Source organism: Mytilus trossulus, chromosome 10 (genome assembly GCF_036588685.1).
Source record: "Mytilus trossulus isolate FHL-02 chromosome 10, PNRI_Mtr1.1.1.hap1, whole genome shotgun sequence".
NCBI classification, from domain to species: domain Eukaryota; kingdom Metazoa; phylum Mollusca; class Bivalvia; order Mytilida; family Mytilidae; genus Mytilus; species Mytilus trossulus.
Genome location: NC_086382.1, coordinates 47142292 through 47163289, shown reverse-complemented (window position 1 = coordinate 47163289; position 20998 = coordinate 47142292). Strand labels below are relative to the sequence as shown.

At 32.1% G+C, this 20998-nt stretch overlaps 1 protein-coding gene across 1 annotated transcript; it reads right to left on the bottom strand.

The window, feature by feature from the left end:
- Positions 1 to 6821: 6821 nt before the first annotated feature.
- On the bottom strand, positions 6822 to 16573 carry LOC134687496 (von Willebrand factor A domain-containing protein 2-like). Its single transcript, XM_063547854.1, has 6 exons — positions 16448 to 16573; positions 14095 to 14643; positions 11568 to 11705; positions 10763 to 10876; positions 8626 to 9183; positions 6822 to 8046 (listed from the first exon to the last, which is right to left on the bottom strand). The coding sequence occupies exons 1-6, from the start codon at positions 16527 to 16529 to the stop codon at positions 7442 to 7444; spliced, it is 2046 nt and encodes a 681-aa protein (XP_063403924.1). The 5' UTR covers positions 16530 to 16573; the 3' UTR covers positions 6822 to 7441.
- Positions 16574 to 20998: the final 4425 nt, after the last annotated feature.

Below are 20998 nucleotides of genomic sequence, written 5' to 3'. Positions count from 1 at the left end.
TTCTATCAGTTTTATATAGCAAAGCTACATATTGAATTTTTAACATGAAAAAAACACAGTACTAAAAGATGAAATATATGGGTCAAATGAAATACCTATGTAATGAATCACAAAATCAGAGAAGGTGTGTTCGAATAGCTATTTTGTTTCACTAAAAGTACTTGACGACAGCCTTTTAAGTTGGATGATGAAAATGCATATTTTCGTAACAAAAATACAATTTTTTGGCTTCCATTTCTACGATTGCCCTTATATTTGTCATCCTGTGATGTTTTAAAAATTTGGTGTCCTTAACCTCAAACATAATGGCCAATAGAATTTAAGTATGATGTATACAAGCTGAAGACCCGCCTATCTTAATTGCCATGCTTGAGCAAACATTGATACAAGCAAAGCAAGCAAGCCAAACAAAGATTTGTCTTGCTAGCATTAATGTAACAGCTGTAAAAGTTATTACCCTTTATGATTGGGACTCAGTTCATTATTAAACTATACAAGATAAATAAAAAATGAGGATCTTAGGCCTAAATTATATTCTTGTCTGTTGGTAAGTGACCATTGTAGAAAATTCACATATACACAGGTGAGTGACACTAGACTCCTTAGAGTTCTAGAAACTTTAATTTTTTTAATTTACCTTCTATCAAATACTAGAAACCAAAATTATGTAAACCAATAATGTATAAATATACACGAATATGTAAGGACCAGTATGACTAAAAGAAACTAAAATATTTCCACATGTATCCAAGTTTAACACCTAAGTTTCCTACTGACTTCTTAATTAATCAGCAGAGAATTAATGAAAGGCATGTTTTAAATCATGTCGGTACCGAAGCACTGTTACTGAACTGATTGTGGATGCTCAATATGGTAATAAACATTAAGGGTTGTATAGTCTTACTCTAATTTTTTTTATAGGGGGATAAGTTGCAAATGGAATTGGTCATATTTAAGGTAGCACAATACAAAGATTTTTCATCCCAAATCGGACATCTTTAAATTGATGTAATTCCGCTCATCATTCTTTAAATTTTATAAATGATGTACCAAAAGAAAGAAGAATGATTAATCTTTTAAATTGTGATAATTTCATTATGACATAATTATTACATAATTAATTATTAGGTTATTAGTTGCTATATTGTGATATCCATACTTGAATGAATTTAGCTTGTTTTTTGTTATTCATAGCATCCCAAAATATTTTATAGATTCTTGCACACTAAAGTTTGACCTCGACAACTGTGTCTCAGATTTTTCTATCGTATTTCATTCTCTCATAAATCTTCAATGAAGTTTGCAACATCAATTCATAAGAAATCACTGAATTCAATTGGGTATAACATTTGTTCTATTGATGTTTTTTTGGAAATCTGAGACTTACTTTTGGAGGTCAATCTGTGTTGTACAAGAATCTATAAAATATTTCGGGATGCTATGAAGAACAAAGACGCTGAATTCATTTCAGGGTGGACATCACAAAATAGCAACTAATTACATAACCTTTTTTTATAAAACCGGTTTAAAATAAATCGCACAATCAGAAAAAGGTTTCCAAGAGAATAAAACAATAGCCGATACTTAAAAAAAACACTCGACTTTAGCACATGGAATACATTAGTTAAATATCACCAATATTCTGGTTCATCCACTAAATTGACAGTTGTGTCATCTGCATGCTATACTATCACATTGTATAATTACTGAGACGTTAGTTAATTGGTATTTGATATTGGAGTTGCAACAGGTTTTACAATTAAGTTATCCCCTGTTTCCTAAATTAATTATAAAGGTTACTTCCGTTTCATCATCAATAACGAATGCACTAATGTACAATGAATAAAACATTAAAACAAGGATTTGTATAGTCTTACTACACAAATACTTGATTAAAATAAAATTGAGAATGGAAATGGGGAATGTGTCAAAGAAACAACAACCCGACCAAATAAAAAAAACAACAGCAGAAGGTCACCAACAAGTCTTTAATGTAGCGAGAAATTCCCGCATCCCGAGGCGTCCTTCAGCTGGCCCCTAAACAAATGTATACTAGTTCAGTGATAATGAACGCCATACTAATTTCCAAATTGTACACAAGAAACTAAAATTAAGATAATACAAGACTAACAAAGGCCAGAGGTTCCTGACTTGGGACAGGCGCAAAAATGCGGCGGGGTTAAATATGTTTGTGAGATCTCAACCCTCCCCCTATACCTCTAACCAATGTAGAAAAGTAAATGCATAGCAATACACACATTAAAATTCAGTTCAAGAGAAGTCCGAGTCTGATGTCAGAAGATGTAACCAAAGAAAATAAACAAAATGACAATAATACATAAATAACAACAGACTACTAGCAGTTAACTGACATGCCAGCTCCAGACTTCAATTAAACTGACTGAAAGATTATGATTTCATCATATGAACATCAGGCACAATCCTTCCCGTTATGGGTTTAGTATCATACCATCATAACATATATGAGAAGAACATAACCCGTGTCATGCCAACAACTGTTTTTAGAATAAATGTGTTTAGTTCAGACGCAAAGACCTTATCAGTGACTCAATATTAACGCCAAAATATGCAATCTTTAATGACTTGACAACAGTATCGTAATTATATCCCTTCTTAATAAGTCTATTCAATGGTTTTGTAAGTTTCTGAGGTGAATACTGACACCTTTGTGCTTTATAAAGAATATTTCCATAAAAAATTGGATGTGAAATACCTGAACGTATAAGAAATCGGCATGTTGAGCTATAATTACGAATGATGTCTTTATACCGATGATAAAATTAAGTAAATGTTTTGACTAGTTTGTGATATCGAAAACCCTGGTGTAATAATTTTTCACATAAATTTCTCTCGTTAAAATCTAAAACATTGTTACAAACACTAGCGAATCGTACAAGTTGAGATATATAAACACCGTTAGATGGTGACAAGGGAACGTCACCATCTAAAAACGGATAATTAACGATAGGAAATGAAAAATCATCCCTTTTATCATAAATTTTAGTATTCAGCTTTCCGTAAGTGATATAGATATCAAGATCGAGGAAAGGGCAATGGTCATTGTTAGTATTAGCTTTATTTAAAGTAAGTTCAGCAGGATAAATTTCATTAATATACATACTGAAGTCGTCATTATTGAGAGCCAAAATATCATCCAAATATCTAAAAGTATTATTAAATTTGTTTATCAGATGTTGTTTTGATAGGTCTTTGCTTATTTTTGTCATAAATTGTAACTCATAACAATACAAAAAGAGGGCCGCAATAAGTGGTTCACAGTTAGTCCCCATTGGAATTCCGATAATCTGACGATATACGGAATCCCAAAAGCGAACAAAAATGTTATCTAGTAAAAATTCAAGGGCATATATAGTATCAAAGCATGTCCAATTAACATAGTTTTGTTTGTTTATTGCTACTAAAAAAATGACCTAAAAGAGTTTAAACATATATATTCACATGCAGACGTTTAAACAAGATATATTTAAGTTTAGTTTAAACATATTTTATTGTTCAAAATGACAAAAGGATGAGACACAACTTGGTAACGTCTTCTCAAAAAAATTTACAAAAATTTACAAAATATACATTTTAATAATTGAACACATCAATTAATTCATACTATCAAATAATTTAAGAATAAAGACATGAAAACAAAAGGAAACTTGTTGAAGCAAATCAATGGATTTTAACCGAGTGCATCTTTTTACAGTATAAATTAAACACGAACACACAATAGTTTGTGTGGAATTACCTAGGCATTTATCCTTTTTTGTGCAGACATTACTTTAATAGGTGTCTGTGTGTTTCTCATAATAATGCGTGGGATCTTAATATACTATGCACATATATTTAGTTCCAGCTAGCCAAACTAAGTATCAACAAGGCATACAATATCTGATATCCATATCATGTGCAAACCATTACCCTTCCCTGTCTATGCCGTATATGATAAAAGTTATGCAGTTATTTCAGTAGTTGTGAAATATAATTAATTTTCCTTTCATACTTTTAAGTGATAATTGTACTTTTTTTGCAAATACGCCATATTAACACCTTGTTACCTGCCTCCTCACAATCACACTGATGTCGTTAGCAAAAAAATGTGTGAATTTCTTTCAAAATATCATTTGCAGTCATATATTCTTTCGAAGAAATTCAAGTATGTCGAATGTGTCAAATTTTTCTCTCAGTTTTAAGATGAATTCCACATCATGTATTCATCCGTATGGTTCTTCGACAGTCTTTGTAGTAGGACTTTTACTTAGTTCGACTGTAACATTTATAAATGGATTTGCGATTTTCATACTCTTTAAAGCGAAGAATTTAGTAATTCAGATCAGAACGATCGTGCTCAATCTAGCTATAACTGATACCTTACTGGGACTTATCATTGTTGTGTTTTCAGTATCTAACTTAAACTGTATGCCTATTCCAGAGTATTTGTTCGTTGCTGCTACTAGAAACTTTGCCGTAACTTCTTATATATTTACAATGATACTCGCTTTGGAACGTTTTATTTCAGTAGGCTATCCAAATTACTATGTTCTGCATGTAACGTACGAAAAGATTCGAAATGTATGTATCTGCACATGGATTTCTACATTCATCGGAATAATGTTGATTGTTTTGTCAAATTATGGGGAAAATAAAGATTTAATTCAGAACATTTCGGATGTCATCGTTTTAAGTGTTTATATTCTGACCGTTAGTGTTCTATCTACTTCATCTGTACAACTCTACAGGTCTGCAGAAGCTCAAATCCAAAAAATAAATATATTTCAGAGGCCATCATCCAGAAAGTTTATCAGTCAAACATACAAGAAAACAACAACTGTTCTAATAATCTGCGGGCTTATGTTAGTGTGCACATTTCCAGGATTTGTGATGTCCCTTATCAAGTTAATCGACAAGGACACATTCAATGCTGTTGAACATATCTTTAATTATCCATTTAAGATCTTAGCATACCTCAACCATTGCTTGAATCCTTTTTTGTACATCTTTAGATTTAAGGAATGTAGACGTAAAATGGATATTTACTACCTACGCTGCAAAAAGAACAATTAGAAGAGTGCTACTAATTTGTATAATAGAACAATATCAGATTGTAAAAGAAAGGTACCCAATTCATTCATATGTGTACTATAGATGTAAATAGCTCAAACACTTAGATAAATTTGTCGTTGCGGCATATTGTTTTTCCTTTTGCATATCTTCTTTATTAAATAAACTCATCATAAAAGCCAGGATGAAAGTTGTCTTTTTCAGACACACACTTCGTCTACAAAGACTCGATCATCATTGATACTCGAATAAAAAAAGGCCAAATAAAGAAATTTATGAACACTGAGGACCAAAAGTTCGAAAAGCTTTGCCAATTACCACTAGGGTATTCTATAAATTTTGATAATTTGATTATAATGATCATGTCAAATCATGTCAACACAGAAGACTATTAGGTTGGAGATATCCTCGGGGTGTAAACCTCCACCAGCAGTAACATCGACTTAGCGGTAGAAATGACCTCATCATAGATACCAGACAATGGTCAACATATATTGCGCACTGTTTTTATACCTTGTCAGCAGATATGAATAAAAAGGTTCAAAAGTAACATTTTTTTGAAATCAAAATTATAGTCCATATGACACCAAAGCTGTAAACAAAACTGACAAACAAGTTCACAGAATAACAAACAGTAAAAAACAGAAATCCAATAATTAAATAGACCCCCACTAGACCAGTGAAACTTGAAGTATTTCTAATCCACCAGTGGCATCTATCGTTTTACCCAAGAAAATTTAAAAAAAAGAATGATACATAGGCAAATAGTTATCAAAAGTACCAGGATTATAATTTTATACGCCAGACGCGCGTTTCGTCTACACAAGACTCATCACTGACGCTCAGATCAAAATAGTTAAAAAACCAAATAAATACAAAGTTGAAGAGCATTAAGGACCTAAAATTCCATAAAGTTGTGCCAAATGCGGCTAAGATAATCTACTCCTGGGGTAAGAAATTCCTTAGTTTTTCGAAAAATTCAAAGTTTTGTAAACAGAAAATTTAAAAAATGACCGTATAATTGATATTCATGTCAACACCGAAGTGCTGACTCCTGGGCTTGTGATACCCTCGGGGACAAAACGTCCACCAGCAGTGGCATCGACCCAGTGGTGTAAATAGTTATCAAAAGTACCAGGATTATAACTTTATACGCCAGACGCGCGTTTCGTCTACATAAGACTCATCAGTGACGCTCAGATCAAAATACTGTAAATTCAGAAATTATTGCGTACATTTATTATTGCGATTTTCTCATTTTTGACTAAAATGCGATTTTAATTTTTACGATTTTGAGAAAAATTCTGTTTACTTCATATAAAATATTTCAAAATGCGAGTTTTAATTATTGCGTTTCCAACTCTGTCGCATTTTTCGCCATCATAAAAACCTCGCAATAATTTCTGAATTTACAGTAGTTAAAAAGCCAAATAAATACAAAGTTGAAGAGCGTTGAGGACCCAAAATTCCAAAAAGTTGTGCCAAATACGGCTAAGGTAATCTACTCCTGGGGTAAGAAATTACCAAAATGATTGGTAAAATTGATTGTACGAAAATGAAATGGTTCAAGCCACGATAAACGGATCGATCATATTCGTGATAACATTGTATTTTTTGCACAGGTTATGTCTCAAACAACTGATAATTTATATGGACGGAAGAAGAAAGTTAAGAAACATAAATATCATTTTAAAAAAAATATTAATATTTTCATTGTGTTTCATCAAATTGTGTTTAACTTTTATTTTTTTATAATATTAGATAATAGGACAACATAAACAAACGGTGAAACAGATTTACATTACATAAATAAAAAGTACATATGACTTCTATCGAATAGTTTTTGCTCAAACTACTTACATTGTGTGTATCAAAAGCATTACTTCAATAGTTCCTTAGCGAATAAAAAAATAATAGTATGTCACACAGCATTATGACATAGCTCTGATTAATGCAACAATGCCTTAAAATGAAAAATCGCGGAATGAATTGTACATAATGGTACCTTGACAAATGAAACAGTGAGTCATGAAAAAGCCTTCGGGAATGAAACTGCACTACAATGAAGGCTTGACGAATTCGTTGAACTACGTCCACTATTCTCTATAGTCACAATCTAACACATTGTGAGTTAGTTCTACCAGTAACAACTGCATATGGTAGAATAATTATTTGGAACATATCATTAGGACATATTGTCTATATACATTTAATGTACTAATGGAAATAAAAATGGAAGATAAAAAAAAAATCTTATAAAGAAAACAAATACATTGACGTAACAAAGTATACGAACATCTACAAAAGAATTTTGCATAAAGAAGAACAAGCAATTAAAAAAAGGAAACATAAACTAAATGGGTAATATACAATGTAATGATTTAAGTTCTTGAACAAACGAGTCAATGTAAGTATCAATTTGGTCAACATAAATATTGCCATTAATACCTATATGGTATGATGTTGACGCAAGACCTGACATTGTATCAAAAGCAATATCATCAGTGAAAATACCAATCGTGTGCATGTGAATTCCGTTATTCCTCAATACCTCTGCATATCTAAGGTCTTGTTCATTCAATGAGTTTTTGAATTCTGAGATCACAAGAACAACTTTCTTTGCTGATGATCTAGCTCCTTCGGTTGGATCACCTAAAAGAGCTTCTGCCAGTTTCAATGCTTCTGAAATGTTTGATGATTTTTCGGTTATGCCTTCATACGATGACAATGATCTTTGCAGTTCGACTCGATTGTTCTCTAAATAAGCATTAAAACTAAAACGTGCACTTGCTTCTTCACTGAATGTTACTAAAGCCAATTTAGCAGCATTATTACCAAGACGTATTTGCGACAATATTTTGACTAGTGATGTCGGAACAACAGAATTCAGATCTTCTTGTTGTATTCCTGCTAAATCAACTATTATGATTACATCAGCTTGTTCAGAGTCGATGCAAGCTACAAAAATAGAAATGTCTTTTTTATCCATATTTTACAAATGAACACATATTGAATAGAAAATATATACAAACCACTTTTATCGATGCAAATACTTATAATTATTTAAATGATATCCCTAGCTTGTAAAAATCAGCTGTAGCATTAATATTTCAACAAAATCTTGACATATGTCTTGATGTCAATATATATATATATATATACCAACATACCTTCATCTTTATAAGTGATAAACAAAAATATTTGATCAAGTTATTTCTTTGATAGTACTTTCAAAATTATAACAGTATATATAAAATTGAGGTGAACTAAAAAGCCGTTCGCCTATATAATAACACATGGCTAATATGTTTTAGTATAATACCAATAGATTACCTTAGCCGTATTTGGCACAACTTTTCGGAATTTTTGGTCCTCAATGCTCTATAACTATTTTGATCTGAGCGTCACTGATGAGGCTAATGTAGACGAAACGCGCGTCCGGCGTATTATATTTTAATTCTAGTGCTTTTCATAACTTTTAGTACTAATATAAATAATACTGTAAAATTATATGTTTTTACTATTCAACATGCTTACCATTGCATTCCGTTCTAATCAAATCCTGCATAATATGATGCCATAAAGCGTCTGAGTTGTATGGAAACACGTTGGAAACATCTCTTGATATTCGTGACAGAAAGTAATGAGAAACGTCTACTCCTATCGCCACTGTATATATTTCGATGTTTGAATAGTGCTGTAAGTAGGAGAGGGTTTGTTCAAGTGCAGGTGGATTTGACGGCAAACCATCAGAATATAAAATTATCTTCTTCTTAACATTCGATCGGCCTTTGGTATTAAGCAGTTTAACTGCTTTAGAAAGACCAAGATGAACATTCGAAGGTTCGTTTTTAAGACTTAAATTGGTAATACCATTCCGAAGGTCCTCTTTAGTTACAATATTTGAAAATCCAAGAACCGTGTTTGCGGATTCTCCAACAGTTGCCAACGCAATCTGAAAATGATCATCGTCAATTTGCCATTCCTTAGTAGTAAGCTCTGCATGATCTTTTGCATGGTTTAGAAACGTAGAATCCATCGATGCCGATACATCAATTACAAATACAACGTCGGCTGCAACAGGTTCACAGATATCTAAAGTTATAAATGATATTTAATAAACAATATAATTGCACAGATCTAGATATAAGAACAAATGGATAATCATGATCATACAGTATGTACCAAGTCTATTCGTTTGTTTTGTTTGAATTTTTGATTTTGATATTTGATAAGGGACTTCCCGTTTTTAATATTTCTCGGAATCGGCATTTTTATTATGTTACTTTCTATGTCACACGTCTTTTGAAAATGTCGCTATAACGTTTAGAAACATATCGTCCCCAACCTAGATTACGATCTCGGGTTTTTGCAAAATAAGAATAGAGGACTGCACGTATATTCAAGTACTTGTTTCGTAAGATCTTATGCATCAGTTGGATATATAAAAAGTTAAATGTGTTGTATACAAAGGAATTATAATTTCTACTAATCTGAGACTATTTATAATCCTCTTTTAAAAATCCCCTCATTAAACTCCGGTTGAAAAAAGAAAGTTCATGTCATGGTTATAGGTGACACACATCCCTTATTTGAGAGTAGTATTATCGTATTAATATTTTTTTTCAAACGGTGCTAACCATTCATTCTTTGGCTTTTTTTTAAATATTTTGTGAGAAAAAAATAGAATTTTCATATTAATTTAGTCAAGGAACATATCTCTCATATATTCTGGGGAAATGACCTTATGCTAATTTTTATCGGAAGTTGTGAGTGATCTAATATAAGTTATATATCCAAAGAGGGTTAGTAAAATTCATAGGGTGTGAGGCCGGATGCCAAATCCCCTATGCATTTTAATCACCCTCTATGGTCCTTAGAGGTCAGTCGTTAACCGTATAACGAATTTATCGCACATTGGACTTTTTCTGCTGCGTTATGTTGAAATATAAACAACGAAACACAATAATTGCAATATATGACGTCACCATTAACGCGTCATGAACACCCTATGAAATTTACTGACCCCCTACGGTCTCATAGGGGGTCATCACGCGACGGCGTTAAAGCAATCAGAACGTGATATTTTCCCCGCGGTGCGATATGATATCATGTACATGTGTGTCGTTATGTCAGGTATCTTTACAAGTTAAAACGAATTATACTTCACGTTTATCTAGTTATAAACCCTGTTTAATTCATTATTTTCTTTATAAGAAAATATCTGTACTACGTAAGGAATATGACAGTTGTTTTCCAATCGTTTAATATTTTTGAGCCTTAGATTTTGCCTTGTTTTAAGGAACTCTCCGTTTTGAATTTTCCTTGGAGTTCAGTATTTGTGTTATCTTACTTCTTCAAACTTTGAACCACTCTTTTTATATAAATATATTTGTCCATGAGGCATAGCCAAGTTTTTATGACATCAACGTTAATAGTCTTATAAATATATTATAGTAATATTCATTTTCTGGGATTCATATCATAGCTCGGTTTTAATAGGACATTGTGATCATGTGCAGTATGTAATGGTATTATGTATGACCGACTTACAAAGTACCCAGATAAGTTACAACCCCCTTTTTATCATTATTAGCATTGTTCATATGGAATAGCCAGGTTCTTCCAAAGTTATCAACAGTCTTACACATATATTTTAGTATTGTTGACCTACTTGTTTCACAATAAGTGCCCTCATAAAATTGTCGACAGTTACAAATAAAGTATCCTACGTGATCAACACATGTTCCTTGATTGAGACAGGTGACACCTTCACACTCATTTATATCTGAAAAACAAAGGTAAAGACATATTTGATAACGGCATACATGTAGAACCCAGAGTCAATTTTTGTATAATCGTCCGCAAAAATATATATTAAAAGAAGATGTGGTATTAATATTGCCAATGTGACAACTCTCCACAAAAGATCAAAATAAGTTGACTTATTTATTTGCCTTATAATGTTTTTATACGTTTCAAAAGAGTGGAAAAAAATAAGTGAATCAAGTACGTTTGACAAGCTGAATGCAAATCTTCTGACATCAGACTCGGGACTTCTCTTGAACTGAATTTTAATGTGCGTATTGTTATGCTTTTACTTTTCTACATTGGTTAGAGGTATAGGGGAAGGGTTGAGATCTCACAAACATGTTTAACCCCGCCGCATTTTTGCGCCTGTCCCAAGTCAGGAGCCTCTTGCCTTTGTTAGTCTTGTATTATTTAAATTTTAGTTTCTTGTGTACAATTTGGAAATTAGTATGGCGTTCATTATCACTGAACTAGTATATATTTGTTTAGGGGCCAGCTGAAGGACGCCTCCAGGTGCAGGAATTTCTCGCTACATTGAAGACCTATTATTGACCTTCTGCTGTTGTTTTTTTATTTGGTTGGGTTGTTGTCTCTTTGACACATTCCCCATTTCCATTCTCAATTTTAAACTTTAGTTGAATAATGTTTTTTTGTGTTATACCATTTACCTATTTCACAATGATTACCAGTGTACCCGAAGTCACAATCACATCTATAACTGATAGTCCCAGTAATCCGACAAAGTCCAAAATTACATAGGTTTGTGTTTGTCTTACAAGGATGGTCCTTCACATGTTCCCCGATTTCTGTCAAAAGATGTAAAAACAAAATGAAGATAAGCTAAAAAGGTAGATTTTCTAAGTGTTCGAAATATGTTGCAAAAAGAAGTATTAAAGAAATAGAACCAGCTTTTGAAATGAATTGAAATTTTAATCTAAAGGTTTTAATATTGATTTGTTAAGTTCGATTGTTGATGATTTTATTTTTCATGTTCAAAACCTATGGTAAATTTTGAATGCCAGATGGTGGATGGATAGAGAACCAGTGGTTTTAAAAAATATGGTACTTTATTGGAATGTTTTTGAAATCAAGCAACAGATTACGCACGATTCTCGTTATTTCATTTTGTAGATCCCGAAGTTGTTTTTACTTTATTGAAAATTTGTTAAAATCAAGAGAATAAATTTATAACCAATCTTTGCAATACATTGAAATTCTACTGCATGATTCGCACCATTAAAACATGTTACATTTTGGTACTCCTTTCTTTCTTTCACCGTTACAGAGTATGATACGTATTTGATAAAAATATTAAAAAGCATTTTAGTTTGCTAGATGCTTGATAGCGAATTGCTTTTTCTAAATTAACTGACATTCTACTGGAATGATTTGAACCCCTTAACACAGTTTATTCGATTTTTGTTGTTTTCACATTACTTGGTCTATATTTATGGTACGTGATTGTTAGGTAAGAAAATCTAGGTAATGAATAAAGGACTACTTTTTGAAATAAATAAAAAGCGAAATCGAAGAATTTGGTCGATTGAAGAAACAGTAAATTCAATTGACGTCATTTTCAGTTTTGCCGTTCCAGAGTAAGGAATTTTAAGATTTTTTCTTGTGAATGCCAAATGATATATAAAAAGAACCACTTTTTAAAATTGAATAATATTTGATGTAATGTTTAGGATCGCAAAGGACGTTATATGGGAAATATAAGCTACCCGAGAAAACTTCATAACTTTATGATTGTCCGTTTCTGCATTTGGGGTATTCGTGGTGACGTATTATATTTCTATATATATATACTAGTCAACAAAAGAAACGATACACGACTATGAAATAAAATTTATCAAAAAGTATTAAATATAAAAAAAAAATGAGATACACTATTTTAAAAAGCTTTCATTTGCAATGTATTCACATGTGATAATGAAAATCAAAACTTGTCGGAAAGCATCTAAATTCATTGTAAACGATCGTAGGGTGCAAATTAGTTTTGCGGAAAGTTGAATAAAAAATCGACACATAATTTTCTAAGTTCTAAATAAAATTTCAAACTTGTTTAAAAATATTCAATATGCTAATCAAGTAATGTTCATGTTGTAAGTAATGGGTTGATATATTGTTTTTTTTTCAATTTTTGGGGAAAAAAAGTGTTTTTTGAAATCTCAAAAAATGCAAATTTTTTTTTTTATTTTCGTCTCAAATCAATGCTTTAGATATGAAAACAACACACAGTAAATTTGGAACCTTTCGGATAAGTTTTAAGATTGTTACCGCTTTTTGAATATCACTTTACACATACTGTCTATGGTAAATCAGTTGATAATGTATACATTTCAACGATTTCTCGTGGGGACAAACTTTGCTTAACAAATAAACGAAGAAACTGTATGATTTTTAAAAATAACTTGATGGCAAACACTGTCTTTACCTTTGAATAAAAGGTTGTCATCATTAATTGGAACTTCTTTTTTTAAAATTGTCGTTTTATGTAAATTTGATAAAAAACTAAAAATCGCGAAAAAAACGTCAAGAAAGGAAAACAAATAAAATGTTTTAACGGATTTATATTTCCATAATGATTAAGTATTACTACCTTCAATATTGGTCCATTGAATGGAAAACTTTATCTTTAATTTGAAAAAAAAGTCTTGTATCGTTTCTTTTGTTGACCAGTATATTATATAAGAAGTATGCGAACAACATTTGAACAGAGTTCTTTCAAATAAAAATCTGTTTATGAATTAAAATATTATGAGTGAAGAATCGATTTTCAAATTTATGATTGTCTTGCATGAACATTTGGGTTACTGCATCTTAGACAACATATGGCGTGGTAAAATTGTATAATGTGATGCAATTGTTTCTAGAGTTAAAATAGATATAGGAAGATGTGGTGTGAGTGCCAATGAGACAACTCTCCATCCAAATAACAATTTAAAAATCAAACCATTATAGGTTAAAGTACGGCCTTCAACACTTTTAAAAGTTTGGCAGAACATGCAAACATTGCATATAACTTTCTCTCTTGCTTTCTGTCATTTTATTTTTTCTAATGAATGGTAACTCATTGTTCCTGGGGTCCTTCGCCCTTTTTAGCGATGATAAGAGTTTGTATACATCGATAACTGCTACGATGAACATAATTATTTAATCATTTACTAACACAAATGTTTTTATTTTACTCACCTTCGCAAGCCTGAGATGTGAGTCGTTGCTTGATATCATTTATCAAGGAAAAACTCAAAACTATATATCGATGGTTAGCACTTGTTGCAATCTTGTCCAAGTTTTCAGTGTTTACATTGGAGCCGACGCCAATAGCGTAGACGGCTACATCCATGTCACGTAATAGTTGTCCAGGCTCATCCGTAGTAGAAGCATCACCATCTGTTATGAATATTAATATTTTCTTTGTATAACCCCGTGCGCCACTCTGTGGCACAAACATGTGTTCCCTAGCAAAGGTTAATGGTATATCGAAGTCAGAACCACCACCTGTGTACACAATACCGTGGATGGCAGCTGAGATTTCTTGCTCAGTTGAGAAATTTTTAAAGTAAAAACCACCTTGAACTTGACGATTAAATGCGAAGGCGCTGATTTTCACTGCTTGGTTTGCAATGTCAAATTGTTTAATGAAATTTATGAGGAAATTCTTTGCTTCATTAAATTCACCAATACCAACACTCCCTGAAGCATCCACCAGAAATCCAATGTCAGCTGGATCTTGACAACCTGAGAAAAGTGAATATCATTTATTTAGATGTTAGGTTTAGGATAAATAGGAATAGGATATTATCCTAGTGCTCTTTCTTAAGACCACACTCGAACCCCAAAGAAATAATCTGCCCATAATATCATTTTAAATGGGTATGTTCTAGGTATGTTCTAACTAATTCTTATTGTAACTACTTCTATGTACTTTCTAAATCTAGTGTTTAAAAAAAAAGCGATTTGGTGTCACGCTATCTCAGTAGCATTGGTTCGAATCCCGGCGAGGGAAGAACGAAAAATTTGTGAAATTTACAGATCTAACATTGTTGGGTTGATGTTGAGACGAGTTGTAAATTATATGTATATACATAAGTACGTCTGTGTACATTATGTATATACGACTCGTCTAAATATCAACCCAACAATGTAAAATCTTTAAATTTGCGAAAACAAAAATATTTAAATACAAACCATTTTAAACAACAGACCACATTTTGAGGTGCTACAGCTATCCTAAACCAGGAACCGTATCAGAGTGTGTCTTTTGCAATGCCTCTTGATTACTTTCATGTAAACGATATATCGCTGTTGATCTCAATAATTATCAAAGGCACCAGGATTATAATTGAGTGCACCAGACGATCGTTTCGTCTACATAAGACTCATATCAAAATGTTTATAAAGAATTAAATTTCAAATTTTCTTAACTTAGATATTAAAATAGACATTTTTTAAAGACGGTATATTCATTTCTAAACTTTTTAATTTATACTACAATTTATTTGTAGATGGTCAGTTAAGTCTTTAAAACATTAGCGATTGGACGTGTATCGTTTACTTCTTACTATGTTCTGGTATTTCTGAAAATAGGAAAATAAACAGGTTGGAACCTCAATTCCATTTTCGTAGTAAAAAACTGTGTATATATATGAAAAGCCAAAACACTTGAATATTTTTTTATTATGATCGAAAATACTAACTATATACTTAAATTAACAAGCTTCAATACTTGAGGGGGGGTATAAGTATATGTTAAGCATATGTACTTTTTTATATGGGGACCGAGCCACCTTACCCACGTAAATCCGCCTGCCTCTTACTTTTTTTAGTTTAAACATATTTATTTATAGTGGATTGGGAAACAAGTTTTACAACTTATATGAATCCCTTTCCACTTTGCGGGTGCGAGCGCCTCTGCATTTAACTAATTAAATTGTCGTGTAACATGGTGTAACATGGTAAAGGTTGACCGATAACACGATTATGAAACTGTTTACCTCTAGTTGTATATGACTGTACACTAAATTTGTTCAAGTACCTACTATTGTTCCACTTCCTTGTAACTTTGTATTCAATGAATAAAAACAAAGCTAGAAGTATTTATTAAAGGTGCACAAACATACATTTAACGATCATTTCTTTAACTTCCGGGTTGCTAAATAGTACTTGCATAGTATTACTGAACTTGTAATTTTCTGATATTGTATACTAGTATTTAATACCACTTCAGTGTAAAAAAAGTACTTCTGTCGGTTATCGATAATTAGCAGTGAAACATACTTGAAATCAATAACAAAAATATAAACGAATATGAATATATGATTTATATATCTGTTTTAAAGAAATTTTGAATAAAACCATCTTAATCAGATTATGTATGTTATGGGACGTTGCAGTTCTTTGGAGTACCAGATTTCAGAATTTCTCCTTTATTTAATAACTATATTTTTTATGTAACAACTGTAAAATAAAAATACTCAAGAAACATAAAAATGGTGAAGTCATGTACATAAACGTGTATAGTATGTTATAAGTCTGTACTTACTGTCTAAACTGTTAACTACGATGGTTAAAACACCAACTTCAAAAAATACTACTGAAATAAAAGTTTGGTAAAGCATTTTCATTCTGCTTTACACTATACAATTGCAACCCGGTAGTTAACAATATATCAATGATTAACGATGCATAAGTCGATTAATGGGAAATTCCGAGACCAAGGATATTTAAATACTTCTATAAATATATGATTTACAAGTTACAAGTATAGGCTTTCCAAAAAGCATTCCCTATCCAAATAATTACTTTTCCATATATCTTTATTTTGATTAGTGTTTTATGTATCAAATTCTGACATCAGGTAGGGTTGGCGCCTTCAACCGAGTCTAAATCCACCACATTCTGTATGTGCCTCTCACATGTCTGGAACCTGTAGTTCTGAATTTAGTGGTGTATTTTGTTTGTCGATGTGTAACATATTTGTTTTTCGTTCATTATTTAGTTCATATATTAGGCTGTAAGATTTCTCATTTCAGTTTTTTAACATTTGTCATTTCAGAGCATTTCATACCTGACTAAGTGGTATGGGACTTACTCATTGTTGAAGGCCGTACGGTGATCTAAAGCTATATCATTTTCTGTATAATTTGGTCTCTTGAGGAGAGTTGTCTTATTGGAAATCATATCACATGATTATTCTTACTTTTATAGTTATACAGTAGGTGGATTACCTAGACCACTTGACCATGCACCGATATCTAAAAGACTATGTTGAAGTTCTATGGTTCACTTCTTGTCATTTTGGTTATGCAGGAATCATTGCGCCACCTACCACTCTTTTATAACATACCTAGTGAAGGATAATCACAACGAAATATGTTTTATAAGCATTCATTTCCCCTATCTATCACATTAAATACATTTTTAAGATATCAACAGTTGATTAAAAATATCAACAGACATAGTTATACAAGAAATTTGGAAAATAAATAGTATGATAAACGCTTTTTATAACTATATTAATGATAGCCATTTTGATGAAAGCATAGCAATTCACAATCTGACAAGTTATTAACAACATTAACACGTACGACAGACATTAAGAATATGTCCTTGGGAAATGTGGCATCAAATCACAGTAAGTATCAATTTTGATATATACAAAAAAACCAATATTTAATTCTATTCAGTGAGTCCTCGTTAGGAGAGATAGCGATTAAAAAAACCGTCAATAAATAATATAATATAGATACACTAAGCTTAGATAGATGAAAAACATTTAATTTCAAACGTATTTCAAATTGTAAATTAGGAAAGATCAAAATGTTTAGAAAATAGGTAGACGTAGGTGACTCATATTTTTTTTCTGTTCATAGTTAACTTCGAATTCGGCTCAGCATGACAGTAATAGATAACATAAGTCTTCAACAGCTAAGGTACGGAGAAAATTAATCGGGTTTTATTTTGCAAAAAACATGAAACCCTGACGGGTTAAAATGCAAACATAGTACATTGTATACACAAGTGACAAGAAACATAACTATACATGATAAATGTTTTTAAAAAGTGAAGTTGGTATTAATAACATATATCTATATATATAGATGTATATAATAATTGACCAATGTGGACCTTATTTTCGCAATTCCATAGATTGCTTTATATAGTCTACAACACTAGACAAAATATCTTTATTGGGATCTAGAATAGTTTTAAGTTTAGAGTTTGAGTCAAGCTGGTTAAAATTAGGATAATGGGTTTTAATTGCATTTATAAGGAAATGTCTTACATTACTGTTAATATGGCAATGAAGGAAAAAGTGTTCCTCATCATCTAAAATTTTACAAACTTTGCACAGTCTGTGTTCTCTTTGAATTTTTTTATAACGTCCTAATTCAATTTCCAAATTATGATCACTTACACGTAATTTTGTTAAAAGCTGACGACTATTAAAATTGTTTAGATTGTGCAGGTAGTCCTCAAATTTAATTTCATTTTTAGCTCACCTGGCCCGAAGGGCCAAGTGAGCTTTTCTCATCACTTGGCGTCCGGCGTCCGGCGTCCGGCGTCCGGCGTCCGGCGTCGTCCGTCGTCGTCCGTCGTCGTCCGTCGTCGTCTGTCGTCGTCGTCGTCCGTCGTCGTTAACTTTTACAAAAATCTTCTCCTCTGAAACTACTGGGCCAAATCAAACCAAACTTGGCCACAATCATCATTGGGGTATCTAGTTTAAAAAATGTGTGGCGTGACCCGGTCAACCAACCAAGATGGCCGCCACGGCTAAAAATAGAACATAGGGGTAAAATGCAGTTTTTGGCTTATAACTCAAAAACCAAAGCATTTAGAGCAAATCTGACATGGGGTAAAAATGTTTATCAGGTCAAGATCTATCTGCCCTGAAATTTTCAGATGCATCGGTCAATCGGTTGTTGGGTTGCTGCCCCTGAATTGGTAATTTTGAAGAAATTTTGCTGTTTTTGGTTATTATCTTGAATATTATTATAGTTAGAGATAAACTGTAAACAGCAATAATGTTCAGCAAAGTAAGATCTACAAATAAGTTAACATGACCAAAATGGTCAGTTGACCCGTTTAGGAGTTATTGCCCTTTATAGTCAATTTTTAACCATTTTTCGTTAATTAAAGTAATCTTTTACAAAAATCTTCTCCTCTGAAACTACTTGGCCAAATTAATCCAAACTTGGCCACAATCATCTTTGGGGTATCTAGTTTAAAAAAATGTGTGGCGTGACCTGGTCAACCAACCAAGATGGCCGCCACGGCTAAAAATAGAACAAAGGGGTAAAATGCAGTTTTTGGCTTATAACTCAAAAACCAAAGCATTTTGAAGAAATCTGACATTGGATAAAAATGTTTATCAGGTCAAGATCTATCTGCTCTAAAATTTTCAGATGAATCGGTCAATCGGTTGTTGGGTTGCTGCCCCTGAATTGGTAATTTTGAGGAAATTTTGCTGTTTTTGGTTATTATCTTGAATATTATTATAGATAGAGATAAACTGTAAACAGCAATAATGTTCAGCAAAGTAAGATCTACAAATAAGTCAACATGACCAAAATGGTCAGTTGACCCGTTTAGGAGTTATTGCCCTTTAGGGTCAATTTTTAACCATTTTTCGTAAATTTAAGTAATCTTTTACAAAAATCTTCTCCTCTGAAACTACTTGGCCAAATTAATCCAAACTTGGCCACAATCATCTTTGGGGTATCTAGTTTAAAAAATGTATGGCGTGACCTGGTCAACCAACCAAGATGGCCGCCACCGCTAAAAATAGAACATAGGGGTAAAATGCAGTTTTTGGCTTATAACTCAAAAACCAAAGCATTTTGAGGAAATCTGACAGGGATAAAAATGTTTATCAGGTCAAGAACTATCTGCCCTAAAATTTTCAGATGAATCGGTCAATCGGTTGTTGGGTTGCTGCCCCTGAATTGGTAATTTTGAGGAAATTTTGCTGTTTTTGGTTATTATCTTGAATATTATTATAGATAGAGATATATTGTAAACAGCAATAATGTTCAGCAAAGTAAGATCTACAAATAAGTCAACATGACCAAAATGGTCAGTTGACCCCTTTAGGAGTTATTGCCCTTTATAGTCAATCTTGAACCATTTTTTATAAATCTAAGTAATCTTTTACAAAATCTCCACTGAAACTACTAGTTCACAATCATCTTTGGGGTATCTAGTTTGAAAAATGTGTCCGATGACCTGGCCATTCAACCAAGATGGCCGCACGGCTAAAAATAGAACATAGGGGTAAAATGCAGTTTTTTGCTTATAACTATGAAACCAAAGCATCTAGAGCAAATCTGACAAGAAGTTAAATTGTTAATCAAGTCAATATCTATCTGCCCTGAATTTTTCAGATGAATTGGACAACTGGTTGTTGGGTTGCTGCCCTCCAATTGGTAATTTTTAAAGAAATTTTGCCATTTTTGGTTATCTTGAATACTATTATAGATAGCAATAAACTGTAAACAGCAATAATGTTCAGCAAAGTAAGATCTACAAATAAGTCGACATGACCTAAATGGTCAATTGACCCCTTAAGGAGTTATTGCCCTTTACAGTCAATTTTTAACAATTTTCATTAATTTGGTAAATTTATGTAAATGTTTACCAAATATAGTTCTCTGTTACTAATGGGCAAAGTTACATCACCATCACCAAAATACAATTTTGTCATGAATCCATTTGTGTCCTTTGTTTAATATGCACATAGACCAAGGTGAGCGACACAGGCTCTTTAGAGCCTCTAGTTAAGTTTACTATAAAGATAAAGTTTTGAACTGTTACCAATATTTGAAAGTTTTTGAAGAGTGATGTTATTATACTTTTCCTTCACTATACATTTAAAAGTTTTTTTGAGTGAATTTTTTATAAGTTTAAAAGGTTTAACAAAATCAACATATTGTTCTTCATCAATATTAAATTCTTTAAAAATATGCTTGGCAAAAGTGTACCAAGTATATATTCCATCTTCAGACATAGACTTATTTACTGCAAAAGCTTCTTTAACAAGAGGGTTTATTTCATGGAAGTTTATTCTACAAAAATATAATAAAACTTGAGTTTT

Bases quoted from the DNA above. Each gene is read 5' to 3' on its own strand.
- LOC134687496 (XM_063547854.1), bottom strand. From the start codon at position 16,529: ATGAAAATGCTTTACCAAACTTTTATTTCAGTAGTATTTTTTGAAGTT. The intron at 9,184-10,762 runs GTAGGTCAACAA...TTATAACTTTAG, and splicing joins GGGCACTTATTGTGAAACAA to ATATCTGTGAACCTGTTGCA. The intron at 8,047-8,625 runs GTAAGCATGTTG...CTATTTTTGTAG, and splicing joins GATTAGAACGGAATGCAATG to CTTGCATCGACTCTGAACAA.